This window comes from Arachis hypogaea, chromosome 16 (assembly GCF_003086295.3).
Source record: "Arachis hypogaea cultivar Tifrunner chromosome 16, arahy.Tifrunner.gnm2.J5K5, whole genome shotgun sequence".
Taxonomy (NCBI): Eukaryota; Viridiplantae; Streptophyta; class Magnoliopsida; order Fabales; family Fabaceae; genus Arachis; species Arachis hypogaea.
The window spans coordinates 16,931,601-16,947,136 of NC_092051.1; the positions used below are offsets into that span (position 1 = coordinate 16,931,601).

Sequence of the window (15,536 nt, forward strand, 5' to 3'; positions counted from 1 at the left end):
ACATATATATATTTTGCAAATTAATTATACTGTTCATTCTATTATTCACAATAAAAACTAGAAGTTATAAATTCATATTATATATCTTATTTATAATGTAAATAAGATATATAAACAAAACATGTATATATTCATTTGGTTCAGATGAAATACATAATAAAAAGAAAAAATATAATTAATTTTAAATAATATATATATAAAAATAATTAATTACGTAAAGAAAACGTAAGAGTACTTTACAAATTTTTATGGTACTCATAATCTTTTGTAACGAATTTTAAAATCTTATAAAAATATTTACAATAATTATAAAAAATATTTACAATAAAAATTGTAAACTTTTATAAAATATTTAATTATAATAGTTATAAAAATTTTAGTAATATATATTATTTTAGTTGTACTCATTATAAAATGAATAAATATAATAAATATTTTTAAAAATTATAAAATTACTTAAAATAGTGGTAAAAAAATACTTACAATCAAAATTTGAGTGTTTATTTTTCTAGTTTATATTATTTTTGTTGATTCTACTTATACAGTCAAGCCTTAAAATATAAACGTCTGCTAATTGATTTAATCAAATAAAGTATATCACAATAAAAATTTTAGTATTTATTTTTTTAGTTTATTATAATATATTTTATCCTATTAAATCAGTTAGCAGTGATATTTAGTAATTTATTTTTATAAAATTATTTTTGTAAAAAAATAATTTAAACATGGTGAAAAATTTTAGATAATTATAAACGGTTTTCTTTAACATATAAATATTCTCGCATTCTAACAAAACAAATTTATCATTTGATGCCTCTCTACCCTTTTATCTCTTGCCCATCACAATCAGTGCCGGATTCCTTTAGAACACCGAATTTTTTTGGTGTAACCATTTTTTTTTATTTAATGTAACCATTTATATATTTAATTATTGAAAAAGATGAAGAAACAATTTTTAAAGTATATAATCTTTCTTTAAATAAATGATATACACTTCAAAAATTGTTTTTGATCAGTTGATTTTGCACCCATGCTTACTTATCTCTATTTTCTTTGTCTTTAATTTGAAGAGCTATATATGTGAAGTATCAAATTTAATATACAGATATCTCTTTGTACATAATTTTTTGGAGTCAAATATTTCTGATGAGGCACATATTAAAGTATTATGGGTAACAAAAATGTTAAGTGAATATTAAAATTAATTATTATATATTTATATACATATATATAATTTAATTATTTTAATATATAATTTTTATTTTAATATATATTTTATATTAATAACTGATTTTAGCTATTAGTTTTAATCTATGTTTAGCATAATTATGTTTGTCATATTACATCATGATAATAAAATGAGAACAAAGGCAAAGTGGGCGGGAATAGAATATATTGCATAATAAGATTTTTCTCTCCCCTTTTCCTATCATCACCTTTGTGCTATGTTTAGCAGGGATGAAAATAGATTCCCGAGATTAGCTTTATCAATACAAATAGTAAATAGACATGGTAACACAAAATGTTCTACTGTTTTGTTGTTTTCATGTACCAAAGAAATACACCATATATGCAGTTGAGGCTTAGCTCAACTGGTTAAATCATGTGTCTCTTAATATGCTACATCCGGGTTCAAATCTTGGTGAGTGCACCAAGTGTTGAATATAAACCCTTAAATATTATGTGAGTGAGTGTGTAGTGTGGGTGTGTTGTGATAGCTAAGATTGGGGGTTGTCCAATCCACTTGACTAAAAAAAAAAAAAAAAAGAAATACACCATATATATATTAGATAAAATGCGCCGCACTACCATAACTCTTAAGTGTCTTCATAATCATTTTACTTTTGTGTGAATTATGTGTTGTTAATCTTAAGTACGGTAAGTTAAGACGTTCATTACACGTATGTTGAATAAATAAAATTTGATAAATTTTTATTTAATTTGATTATATGAAAAAGTGAAAACAACAATGTCATAATTTAATTCCCATCAAGGAGAATACAATTTTTTTATACATGTATATACGAATCACAAATTAATGCACTGCTAGCTTAGCCGCTCATCTATTTCTGCAACAAAAAGTTCATGCAGCAACCTTTTATATATACTACTAATTAGTCTCCCCCGGCCCTGACTATTTATATATATTACAGTTGAGAAAAATATAAAATAAATTAAAAATGAAGAGCTAAGAGATAAAAGAATCTAAAAATTCTCCTTATGAAAATCGAACTTAGTGTTGGTTTTCCTAGAAAAGTCCAGAGAAAGCCTCTTTAATTCTCCAACCAAAGCATGAGCTCCACAGTAAAATACACCTAAAAAAAAAGGAGTAAATAGAGAATGTAAACATAATAATCATATTGACTCATATATTCAATAATATTAAGTGTATATTAAAAATTAATTATAAAAAAAATATTAAAAAATATCAAACTTTAATAATTTTAATTATTATTTAGTTATAAATTTAAATTTTTTAATCAAATTTTTTAGTTTAATAATTTAACAACATATTTTATTTTATATTTTTAAATATTAATGTTTAATTTATAATTAAAAACAATATATTCTAATAATCCTCTAACATCTTTTATATATATAAAATAAATTAAATAAACATGACAATTAATTAATAACTATTTTTTATGTATATATAGTATTTTTTTTCAAAAATACTATTATTTATACGCTAAAATTAACTACTAAAATTAGCTAATGTATTTGTGTATAAATATATGTGTGATTTAATTTATTTTTAATGTATATTTATATTTCATTATATATTTTATATTAGTGACTGAATTTAGTGGCTGATTTTGGTATTTATATAACTCATTTTTTTTATATTTCCTAACAAAGTATAATTTAAATTCCATATAAGGAGAGATATTAAGAAAATGAACTTACCAACTGTTTTGTTAGGGTGTTTGAGAGCAGCTTGCTTAAAGACCTTACGCCAATTAGGCCTAGCAAAGTGGGTCTTGACCCTTGTCCCTGAAACAATATCCACACCACTCTTAGCATGTTGGAGGGACTGAAGCATTGTGATCAAAGCCGATCTGGCATCTCCTTCTTCATACACACTTGTACAATAGTTATGAAGCTCAATCACTCCGTCCTTGTCATTCTCTGCAACCTCATCCATCACACCCCTGAACCACTCGAACGACCCCTGCTCACGTGTCACCCAGTAGAAATAAGCCCTGTTTGTGGCGAATGGTTTTCTCTTGTTGTTCTTAACACCACTTTCCACCATCCCTTCTTCTATGTCTTTCTGTTGCTTTATGTTGTTTAACACATCTTTCAGTATACTAATCAATGGTGTTGCACCAATTCCTAGCCCCACGAGAAGGATCACTTCGTAGTTCTTGTAGTCTTGTGCTGGAGCTCCATATGCCCCATCAATCAAGAGCTTCGGCATCCTTGGTATGTTGTTGCCCTGTAACATATCTGCTCTTAGAAGACCACTTTGGTCCCCACTTGCCGGTTGACACGCCTTCGCGAAAACCGCCTTAAGCTGTGAAGTCCAGTCACCCAAAGTCCGAATATGGACGCTTACGTAATCATCTCCCGGAGCTGATGTAATAGAGAAAGGATGCCTATACATATACATAGATGTCAGTTAGTTATAACTAACTAATACCAATTAATTTAGAGAAACATTTCTCGTTAGATGAATTTTACCATTGAAATGGGGAGACATCTGAACAGTTAACGAAAATATACTGTCCGCTATAGTACTTAAACCCTTGTGGTTTTGACATATGCAAGGCCAAGACATTTCCTGGGTATACTGCAACCTGGAACATTGACAAGTTTATATAGTTTAGTCTTTAGTGCATTATTTATCTTAAACAAAAGCAGTAGTAGACAAGGCAATGTACCTTCAAAATCTTGACGCTTTTGTAGCCAGATCTAAAAGCACGAAGTAGGCGCTCACATGCGTATATGAGCATGGGAATAGCAAGATACATCCAAGTCTGTGCCAATAGTTCAATAAGTTTAGAAAAGAAGAAAAGAATGAATGAATAAGGAAAATAATGTGAATGCATGTAATAAATTGATGCATACCGTTTTCTTATACCAATGCTTGCTGAGGTAAAGGAAGTATCCATGAACGATTAAAAGAGCATAGACAATGACGAAGAGGTGATGAGAGTACCAAAAGGCGTTGAAGCCAGTGAGTTTCTTGAGAGGTTTAGGAAGATTCAACCTGCTTCTTCGGAACCAAGGTTGTGCCAATGTGTATGCTATTGCCATAAGCACCACAATCACTATCCCTGTCCAACCCTCTGTCCCCTTCACAAACCACCAATAATTGTTTGGCCTATGCTCCCCAAAAAATGGCTTCATTGGCTCATATTCCGCGTCCGTCGCGTGTAACAGCCTTGGGAAATCGCACGTTAGATGCGAAATTGCATGCAACCCAACCCCAATCGCAACCCCAAAAGCAATCACCTGAACAAAGACACCACAGTTATAGTTATGTTATGGAAAAGATATTAAGGCTGTTTTTGTTTATAGAATATTGGGATATAAAAATATAAAATTGTATTTAGCAAACAAAACATGTATAAAGACATTGTATTTAGAGATATTAAATTAGTATATTTTGTATTTATGAGACACTAACAACAAAACATAATTTATGTTTTATTTTTTTTATTATTTTTAGTAATTTTTTATATTTTTTATTGTTATATTTTTTTTTAATTTTTTAATTAAAAAATAAATTAAATTTTTATAATTTATTTTAATTTATTATCAAATAAAATATAAAAATACTAATTTTTATATTTATATTTTATCTTCAATGTCTTATTTTATCTTATTATCTAAACCAAACTCTAACTTAAGATATAAAATAAGGACATACATACCTTGTGAAAGTTGATGTTGTCATCAAAGGGAACGGCCATGCCTAGCTTGGTCCTGCTCCTGAGCCAGGTGATGGTGTTTCTGCATACAGGTAAGAGGATTAAGGCCATGTTGAACTTGAGAGTCTCGGCGGCTCCCTTGGCCGTGGTGACACAGTAGCCCATGACGTGGAAGACTGCGCGGTTCTTGTACTGGATGAACTTCCAAGTAAAGAGGCCTGCGCAAATGCAGAGCCAGAGAGCTACAATCCAGAGACGCTTCCAATTGTCCTCGATGAAGTAGGACAGTGACCGCAACCCACGCTTGATTGGGTTGTGCTCTTTTGTTGGGACTAGTTTCTGGCTCAGCATTTGGCTCAGCACCCTGCTATCTGTGTTCATGTGTGTTGATTGCGCTGGTGCTTGCAGAAGCAGCATTTCCAAATTGTAAACCTCAACGAATCCAAGGTTGTCTGGATCCAACTCTTCCATGATAAGAGCTGCATATTCTTCCGCACGCTCTTGTAATTTTGAAAGCTTATTAGCGGAAGCGCTCAAAGCGATAATCTGTAAAAACAATAATCATACAGCAGTTTAGCAACCTTCCTATCTCCACATGTGCTAACAAATTTTATGATTTATAGTCGTTAATTAGTCATTATTAATATATTTAATGATATAAAATTTTATTTTAATATAAAATTATTAATTTTTATTTACTAATTAAGTGGTGACGAAATTTAATAAAAATACTCACTCCTATATTTTTTAAAAAATAATTTCAGCAAGTATAGTCGTATATTATTGCATACCTCTCTGACTTCTTCTTCGGTAATTCGTCCGTCAGCATTCTTGTCCACCCTGGCATGAGTTCAATTTTATCAATAGTCAGTAAAAATGTCGGTGTAAACCCAATTTAAGATATAGCATTGACATTTGGTTCTCCATAATATATGTTTTCATATTTTGACTATGACATTGTCATCATATAGGACTCATTTTCAACGGTACTCTTTTGAATTTTTGAATTTTTGTTTTTTTATATATTTTTTATTTATCTTATATTATTATTTTTTTAATTTTAAAATTTATTAAAAGTTGAATTTAAGATTTTTGAATATAAAACTTTAAAATTATATTAAAATATTATTTATTCTAATAATGTAAACTGATAAGAAGAGAGCTTATAAATAATTATATCTTTATGTGACATTCATGCGTACATATGTTGTTTTCCAAATGATACTCAATAGTCAATAGAGAGACAAATTCCGTGTATGTATATTTTTTTGGTTCAGTTATCAACCCAACACAGCGTTGACTGGTTCTTGTTCCTAAAGCCCTTTGGGTTTGGTGCAGCAAACGCTGATTCATTCTTTTTCTTTTTCTTCTCTTCAATGGGACCAACCATTGATTTCCTATTTAAGTTCAATTTATCTTTTTGGTTCACTTTCCAGCTTAACCCCTAGACCGTTCCACTATCTTAATAATAATAACAATAATAATCTTGTAACAAATTTTCTAAGGTTTGAATGATGGATTAAAATCCCGCGTCATGTATAGTTGTACACAGGAGATCGAAAAATAATTCTTCAAAATGTTTTTAAGTAATTTTTTATAAAAACATAATTCGTATAGAGCAATTCAACCAAAAAATAGTGATCTGATCTTTTAACTACTAATTGGGTGCCATTTGACAGGTTACAATATGTAGGTTTTAAAAATTATTAAATTATAAGCTTATTATGATTGCGTGATTTAGTTAAGTTTTTAGGTTTCAAAAATGATAAGCACCCTTCGGTTAGTTCTACTACATAAACCTAGAAACATTGAGAATACTTTCATACTTATACTTGGAATAATAACTATTTCAAAATTGATAATACTATATTGGTATACTAAAACACTCATAACACCAGAATAAAAATATAATTATTATTAATTAATTATATAATTAAATTATTTTTAATTAATAAAATAAGAAAATATATATAAATTATTAAAAAATACTGATGTCATAAAATGATATCCACTATAAGAAAATATATATGTAACAAGATTATTTTAGAATTATCATTTATTAATTGATGGTTGTTAATACTCTAATTTGCCTAATGACAACTTTCATAACTCCACAAATTTGTGAACAATAATTCTTTAGTATCTTATTGGTGGGTGACAATAATATATAATATATATAATATTATATAAACTCAATCATCATTTCTTCACATGAAAGTTGCATCAAGTGCGGCGTTAGTTTTTCCACGACTGATAGGGGAATACAAATAATTAGAAAGCAAAGTCAAACGATCTCTGACGATCTCTCTATTGTCTATAATCTGTAATTAATCTGTTTGGTCTTTAAAAAATGAATGAGCACCTTAATTAGTCTCCATTAACACCTAGGTCTTATAGCTACCACATTTGATTATAAAAGATGTTAGGTGTTACTCATCAAATTGGTCACAAATATGTTTGTATAAGAACATATTTATTTAATTCATTTTAAAAATATATTTTATATTTTAATATGTATTTTTTTTAATGTGCATGCAATATAATTATACATACTACCTGTGATGATTGATCGCATGCATGTCCTAATTAATGAAGCTATCATAATAATTATCTTACATGTCAAAGAAGGTCTGCAGCCTTGAATCAAAGCTCTGATCAGTAATTTGTTCCCAGAATTCACGCAACTCATCCTTGGTAATGGAAGCCGATGTTATGCCTCGACGACGAGCTAATGCATCAAATAACTCTCCAGCAAACTCCCTCGAGTCGTTCATACCTAGTTTAATTAGTTTTCGTCATTAACTAATTAATTACTTCACCAACAACAGTAACATTGATCGACTAAAAAATTAAGAATAAAAATAAGAGGTACCTATGCACTGGCTAAACCGGGTTTTGGGGAGCTTTCCATCGACAGCCAACTCAAGGAACCGGCTCTCAACCTTAGACCAACCATCAGTTCCGACATTTTTGGTAATAAACTTGAGTCCTTTGAGTGCACGTGCGGCACCGGACTTGCTCCTATCAACTTTGTCGAACTTCTGAGAGGAAGTCATGCGTTTCAGTTCCTGTGACACCTGTCTGAGGCGGACACCGAGCGAGGACGGCCGCTTCTCGAGGCGGCTAGCGAGGAGTGCCGTCTCTGGGTCTCCGCCTCGAATGTTCTGGACGCAAACGGTGTCGTCGCGAACGTCCAAGGTGATCTCGACCAAGTCATCATCGTCGTCCTTGAACCTGGCGCTCAACTTCTTCTTGTTGTTGGACACCAATGGGCCGCTCAGCGGCCCACTGAAGCCCACACGTGTGCTCCGGCTCCCCGTGCTCTCCGTCTCCGACCACGACTCGTGTTCCTCTTGCTGAATCTCCATTGATTCTTGTCTCTAAAAAGACTGAATGAATACTTGTAAAGAATATATTTTGGGAGCGTTTAGAAAAGGAATGCAAGATAAGGGTAATTATATAGAGAGTGAAATGAAGTGTTGATGAAGGGTGGGAGAAAGATAAGTTTGTAGTAGTAGTGTTAGGAATTGTGAGTATATATAAAAAGAATGAAAATAAGGGAGGGGAGTGGTGGGTGGAGGTATGTATGATTGTATGTACGTATGTGGAGAAGTCAAAAATGGGAGGGTGAGTGGGTAACTACATTCAAAGAGAGGCATGTGACCATGTTGCGGCTAATGGCGCGTACGTTGACGCAATAGGCAATAGGCAATATGCCAGAGTTGTTGAGACTTGAGAGGGGATTCAAATTAAAACCTTCTAGTATCCATCTTCTATTATTTCTTATGCATGTTACGAAACACCCTAAGAAGTTGCCTTTGCTCTCTCCTCTGCGTTCACATGCAAAACTCAAAAGGGAACAAAACCATTTTTTTTGTTACCGTGAAAACAAACTCAAGTGAAGTTTCACGCTCAAAGTATTAACTTCACATAAAGTTCAAGTAAAGTTGAATTTTTACCTTTTGTTATCTTGATTTTATTTTAAGAAGAGAGAGAAAAAATGAGAACTAATTTTTATAATTTTCTTTTAATTTTTTATTTTTATTTATCCACAACTTTATTAATTAATTGGATACGTATAGAGAACTATTTTTTAACTAACTAATCAGTTATGGTATGTGTATTAAAAAAATAACTATTAAATTAATTACTTATAAAAAATATAAATTAAAATATAAAATATATATTAAAAATAATATATATATATATATATATATATAATGACTGATTTTTTATATGTATATAGTATTTTTTGTTTATTAATATTAGTTAATTTTTTTTGTTGTAAAATTATTTTTTTAACATTTTTTTTTTGAAAAATTGAAAGTTTGAGGTTATAATTTAAAATTTGAAAAAAAAGCCATTTTTTAAAAATCGGATGATATTATCTGAACAAAGTTGGTTTTATGATTGAAATATTAAAATTGTACGTACTCATTACATTATTACATGAATGTCCGTTTTTTGTAACTTACATGTGATTGGTGTGCTTCCACAAATATGACTATATGAATGAAGGAAAAATAATAATTGCTTGTGATTGATTATACGAGAGTGAGTTAGACACCGAAAAAGAAAAATACGAGAGTATGAGTTCATACTATATATCTAAGGAATATCGTTATATATATTTGACGAATAATTATAATTAATTAATACTAACTACTTTGAGAAGTTAATTTTAAATGTATTGTTGCTAATTGTTAATATGCTAAGCATGATAAGGTACATGTTACATAAAAAAAAATATTGTACGTGGTTGTTAAATGTTGAATTTAGCATTGGTTAGTTGTATATATATTAGAACAATAATTAGGTTATGTCTATGTAAAAAATTAATTATTAGTATAAAATATATGTTAAAATATAAAATAATATTAAAGTGAGTTTTATATATATATATATATATATATATATATATATATATATATATATATATATATATATATATATATAATAATATTAAGGTGACGAGCTAATGAGATTCGAAAATCTTAATATGTTTGTATTTTTTGTTAAGGTGACGAGCTAATGTGTATTTTTTGTTAAGGTGACGAGCTAATGAGATTCGAAAATCTTAATCTGATAATGTTGGAATTAGGTTAGGAAGACAACCTATAAAACACTATGATGCTTAAGTCAGTAGTATTTTAGGTGTATAGTATATTGAGAAGAAGTTACTTGTCAAGTTTAACTTTTTTTATTATTTGTACCTTATGAGGTAACGACTTAGACATTTGCTGTTTTTAATATACGTATTTAATGCTATGATTTAACAATTTTGTGATTTTGTGATTTTATTAATTAGTTTTAATAACATTCTCGTTAACTAGTAACGTAACATATTCGTTAACTAGTAATGTAACATACAGGTTAACTAGTAACGTAGTATTCTCATTTAATCATAATCTCGAGTATTATTTTTGTCTATAACAGTGTCCCAACTAGCTATGGCAAAAATCTCCGGCGGGCGGGTATTCGCGAAAATTTATCAGTCGGGGGCAAATATGGGGGCTGATTTCTACCCGCGGGGACGGGGGGATGGGGACCCGTATAATAAACTGGGAGATCCGTTAAATCCCTATTTATGTGAAAAGACGAAAATAGCCCTGAGCCCCTCCTTCAGAGACAGAGAGTCTCTTCTCCTCTCCTCTCCACTCCTCGTCAAACCCTCAACCCCTCCTTTCTCCTTCCCGAACACCGCCGACCGCTGACCACCACCTCCCACCCCCTCGGTCCCTCAGCGCCGCCTGCCACCCTCTGAGTGGCTCGGTCGCTCACTGCACCTCTCGAGCTCACCGTCGCGGCCACATCGTCTTCTTCTCCTCGTCGCGTCGTCGCCGGTCGTTGTCTTCTCCTTGTCGCGGTAGAGCAACGTCTTCTCCTCATCGCGTCATCGCCGGTAATTATCTTCTCCTCGTCGCTGGTCTCGCATCTTCGCTGTTCGTCCACCAAATCGTCGGTCTTCGCTGGTCTGCCCCCTTTTCTCCGTCGGGTAAGTTAGCCCTGTGATTTCTGAATTTATATTTCTGAAGTAGGTTGATCTGATTCTGATTTCTGATTTTGGATTCCGATTTATATTTCTATATTAATTTTGGGTTAGATTAATGTGATTCTGAATGAATATTAGGTTGATCTGATTCTGGATTTTTGATTCTGATTTCTAATTTATATTTTTGAGTTAGGTTAATGTGATTATAAATGAATATTCTTGATTTATATTTTTGAGTAATTTTGGGTTAATCTGGAGTTAGGTTAATGAGATCCTGATTTTGAATTTCTGATTTTTAATTTATATTTCTTAGTTAGGTTGATGTGATTCTGATTTCTAATTCTGATTTATATTTCTGAGTCAATTTTGGGTTAATCTGGAGTTAGGTTAAAAAGATTCTGATTCTAAATTTCTAATTTCTAATTTATATTTTTGAGTTAGGTTGATGTGATTCTGATTTCTATTTCTGAGTCACTTTTGAGTTAATCTGGAGTTAGGTTAATGAGATTTTGATTTCTAATTTCTAATTTAATTATAATTTATATTTCTGAGTTAGGTTAACGAGATTCTGATTCTAAATTTCTATTTTCTAATTTATATTTCTGAGTTAGGTTGATGTGATTCTAATTTCTGATTCTGATTTATATTTCTGAGTCAATTTTGAGTTAATCTGAAGTTAGGTTAATGAGATTTTGATTCCCAATTTCTGATTTTTAATTTATATTTCTGAGTTAGGTTGATGTGATTCTGATTTTTTATTTTGATTTATATTTCTGAGTCAATTTTGGGTTAATCTGGAGTTAGGTTAATGAGATTCTGATTTATGATTTATATTTTGGATTAATGTGATTCTGATTCATGATTTATAGAATATCTTCTTCGGATGCATTAAGTAATACTCTTCATGATTTATTTTACGATTTTAACTTTTAATTGTATTCTTCTTTTTGATGTAGGATTCAAACAAATCACAATGTACCATCACTACCATTACATCATGTAAAAAGGCTTGAAAATTCTACAATGTGATGAATTATGCTTTATAGTTTTTGGATATGTTTGATACTTTGGTTGTTTTATGGATATGTTTGATATTATTTGTTGTTGTTAATGTCTTTGGAGACTATGAACATGTTAATGTCTTTGTTGTTATTAATGTTGTTAATGTCTTTGGAGACAAGGAACATGATGATTGATATGGTTTTTTCATTTTTTCCAATTTTTTTTATTTTTTAAAAATCCGCGGATATCCGTGGAGTCCCCGGTCCCTGGCGGATACGGGGTCTCCGTTACCCGTGGCGGGGACGGGGACTAGATATGGAGGCTGACAGATGCACGCGTACGCATCTTGGTCCAAAAACGAGACCTATGCGTACGCATACCATGACATGCATTCACATAGCCCTGTTTTTCAGCAAATGAATATTTTGTGTTTTAAACCCAATTTTGAACCTCTAAACCTCTATTTTCATCCTTTTAACCCAAGATCTTAGTAATAGGCCTAGCAATGAAACAAAGTTAGGAAATAATAGTAACTTGGAGATGAAGAAAGTTTGAGAAGTGATAATTTAGGTATGAGGAGGTAGGGTGCATATATATACTACTTGAATTTATGAAACTGGCTAAAGAAAAGAATGAATGTTGCATCTGAGTACTGTTTCTCGAAAGTATGACCCCAGGAGATGGTGGAAGGTGGGGATCCCCTTCCTTGTTCCTCTTGGCATTGTAAAATCACCCCCAACGAAAAGGTGGGAGGTTAGGATCCCCTTCTTTATTCTTCATGGGCATATGAGAATGTACCCCCTAGGTAGACGCAAGGGTTGTGGTTTCGCCACTTACTCCAGGTTGGTTAGTATATAGAGGCTCTCCAGGTAGACGCACGGGTTGTGGTTTTGCCCCACTTGCGCTAGGTTATGATAAACTATGTATAAAGATGCAAACATATGATGTATAAAGTGACTTTACAGCCATAATGAATGATTATGAAATGTTAATGAATGAATGTGAAATGATTGTCTGAGATACGAGTTTTCTTGGGTAAAGTACCGTGGCTTGCCACCACGTGTTCCAGATTGAGACTCGATACTCTGTTGACCCTACGTCGTAAGAGGTGACCGAGCACTTAGAAATTCTCGGGACGGTTAACCCCCATTAAGTAAAGTTATATATATATATATATATATATATATATATGAATTATGAATTATGAATGAAAGAGAAAAAGCTATGCATAGACTAATGGGGATGCGCGACGGCGGACAGTCCAGGATTTAGCAGCTGGACTTATCGGGTTAGCTTGATAATCGACAGATGAGATTCATCAGCCATAAGATAGGCATGCAGCATGTGCATATTGTTTGCTTGCTTTTTTATGCATTAATTGGGAATGCTTAAGTGAACTTACTATGTTAATTGTTATATTTGCTAATTGCAGTACTTGTATACTAGCTGTGTTTGCCCATGCTTGATTGTTTTTGTGTGCGATATCACTGGTGTTGGGGGATCAGAGGAAAGGCGAGAAGATAGGGAGTTTAGTCAAGTTTAAGGTTTGGTTTAGTTAGAATCTTAGAAGACCACCCACTTATGGTTTCTGTTTTAATCCTTTAAGTTTTATAATGTGAGTATCGGCGTTCTATGATTGCCTCTGGCATTCCCAAGACGTTATATCTTATGTACGTGGAACCTTTACCATGTTGAGAACCTCCGGTTCTTATTCCATACGGATATTTGTAGTTTTCAGATGCAGGACAGGCGGCACCTCGTTGAGGCATACCGGAAGCTTCTAATAGCGGAGATCCTTGTCTTTGGGGTTTTATTTTGGATATGTGTGTGTGTGTATGTGTCTATATATATATATATATATATATATATAGACTCTTTTATCTCCACTGCTTATGTATTTGATGTACTAACTTTCTCTTAGAGGCTATTTTAGAGAAATAGGTTCTGTAACTTTGTATTTTGGGCTTATTTTGGGTTCTCCTATATATATATATGTGCTCCGGCCGGTTTATCTTCGCGAGCCGAGTCTTGAGCTTCGATATTTGTACCTTGGAACTCTCTTTGGTTATATCTATGTAGGCTTCTTTTACCTTTTCTGTTTATCGTTTATGTGTCGTGAGTGTTGCGCTTTTTCTGTTTAATGCTTTGCTTTAAACTTTCTTTTGAAGGCTCCTAGAATAAATCTTCTTCAACTATATTAATATAAGTTCTTATTTTTAGAAGTCGTAGCGCCTCGCTACCTCTGTTTTACATCCAAGGTGTAAAGCTCTGTGTGGTAGAGTGTTACAAATAGCACCTACTCGATCTTCTCGAATAGTGACTACACGACCTTCAGAGGCCAAAACTTCTTCACATAACTTTAACGGTATAAACAGCAACTACCCTATCTCCTCGGATAGTGATTACACGACCTTTAGAGGTCAAAACTTTTCGAATAATGACTACACGACCTTCAGAGGTCAGGACTCCATAACATAACTTTGTCGGTATAAAAAGCAGCTACCCGATCTCCTCGGATAGTGGCTACACGACCTTCAGATGTCAAGACTTCATCACAGAACTTTGCTGGTATAAATATTCACAAGTCATTTATTGTCTTCCTTTCCATATCACATTGTAAGCTGTTGAATCTTTAGGATCACATTTATTGTCTTCCTTCCCACCTATTGGTGTTTACAATTTTGGGGTTGAGGATTGTCCCGAACTTCCGTCCTCAATAGATGACGAAGCTGAATTTTTTCTTTTAGTCGAAATCACCTTCGATACTTCTTCATCTCACATATATTTCAAGATGATTTGATAGATTTTTTCCATAAACTTCACATCCTTAGAAGTCAAGTGTCTCCTGAAATCACCTTCCAACAAACCAGCGAAATGACAAACTCCAGTGTTCTGAACTTCACTATTTTCGAATCCTGGAGGAACTTGTAATTTCTAATTGGTAAGTGGGGTGATATCAGTTTCATGTCTATCATCTTGATTTCATTGTTCCTTGAAAGGAGTGTTTGGATTGATTACTAATTATATTTTATAAGCAGCCATGGAACCAACAGTGTAAGATCCCCGCAGATGGCGTCAAATGTTCGTACCTTTTGCTAAGGTAACTAGCTAATAAGATTCAAATATCCTAATCTAACAACATGGAACCAGGCTAGGATGACAACTTGCAAAATATTCTGATGCTTAAGTCAGTAGTGTTTTAGGTGATAGTGTATTGAAAAGAAGCTACCTATCAAGTTTCCGTATTCCCCTTATTTGTACCTTATGAGGTAACGGCTTAGACATTTACTATTTTAATGTACGTGTTTAATGCTATGATTTGACAATTTCGTGATTTTGTGACTTTATTAGTCTTAATAACATGCTCGTTAACTAGTAACATAAAGTAGCGTTTGTTTTGAGGTACTGGGACGGAGACTATGAGACTGGAACTCAGTATCATGTTTGTTGGCCCAAAGACTGATACTAAAATTTCAGTCTCTGTCATCAAATTTTCAGTATTTCAGTACCTCCAAAAAGTGGGGACATAGGGGTTTGAAATTTTTGGGGATGAAAACTGAAACTTTAATAATATTTTATACATAAAATACCCCTATTTCAATTAATTAATTTCAACTTTATCTTTTGTGCAAATTAAATTAGAGCTTTATTCTTATTTCAGTCTC

The 15,536-nt window shown here is 32.2% G+C and overlaps 1 protein-coding gene across 1 annotated transcript; it reads right to left on the reverse strand.

Annotated features, from left to right (window-relative positions):
• Positions 1-1,906: 1,906 nt before the first annotated feature.
• Positions 1,907-8,439, reverse strand: LOC112758105 (respiratory burst oxidase homolog protein B). Its single transcript, XM_025806686.3, has 9 exons — positions 7,750-8,439; positions 7,494-7,653; positions 5,669-5,717; positions 4,881-5,423; positions 4,072-4,458; positions 3,885-3,980; positions 3,685-3,800; positions 2,908-3,599; positions 1,907-2,315 (listed from the first exon to the last, which is right to left on the reverse strand). Exons 1-9 carry the CDS (start codon positions 8,243-8,245, stop codon positions 2,206-2,208), a joined length of 2,649 nt encoding a protein of 882 aa, XP_025662471.1. The 5' UTR covers positions 8,246-8,439; the 3' UTR covers positions 1,907-2,205.
• Between the last annotated feature and the right edge of the window lie 7,097 nt (positions 8,440-15,536).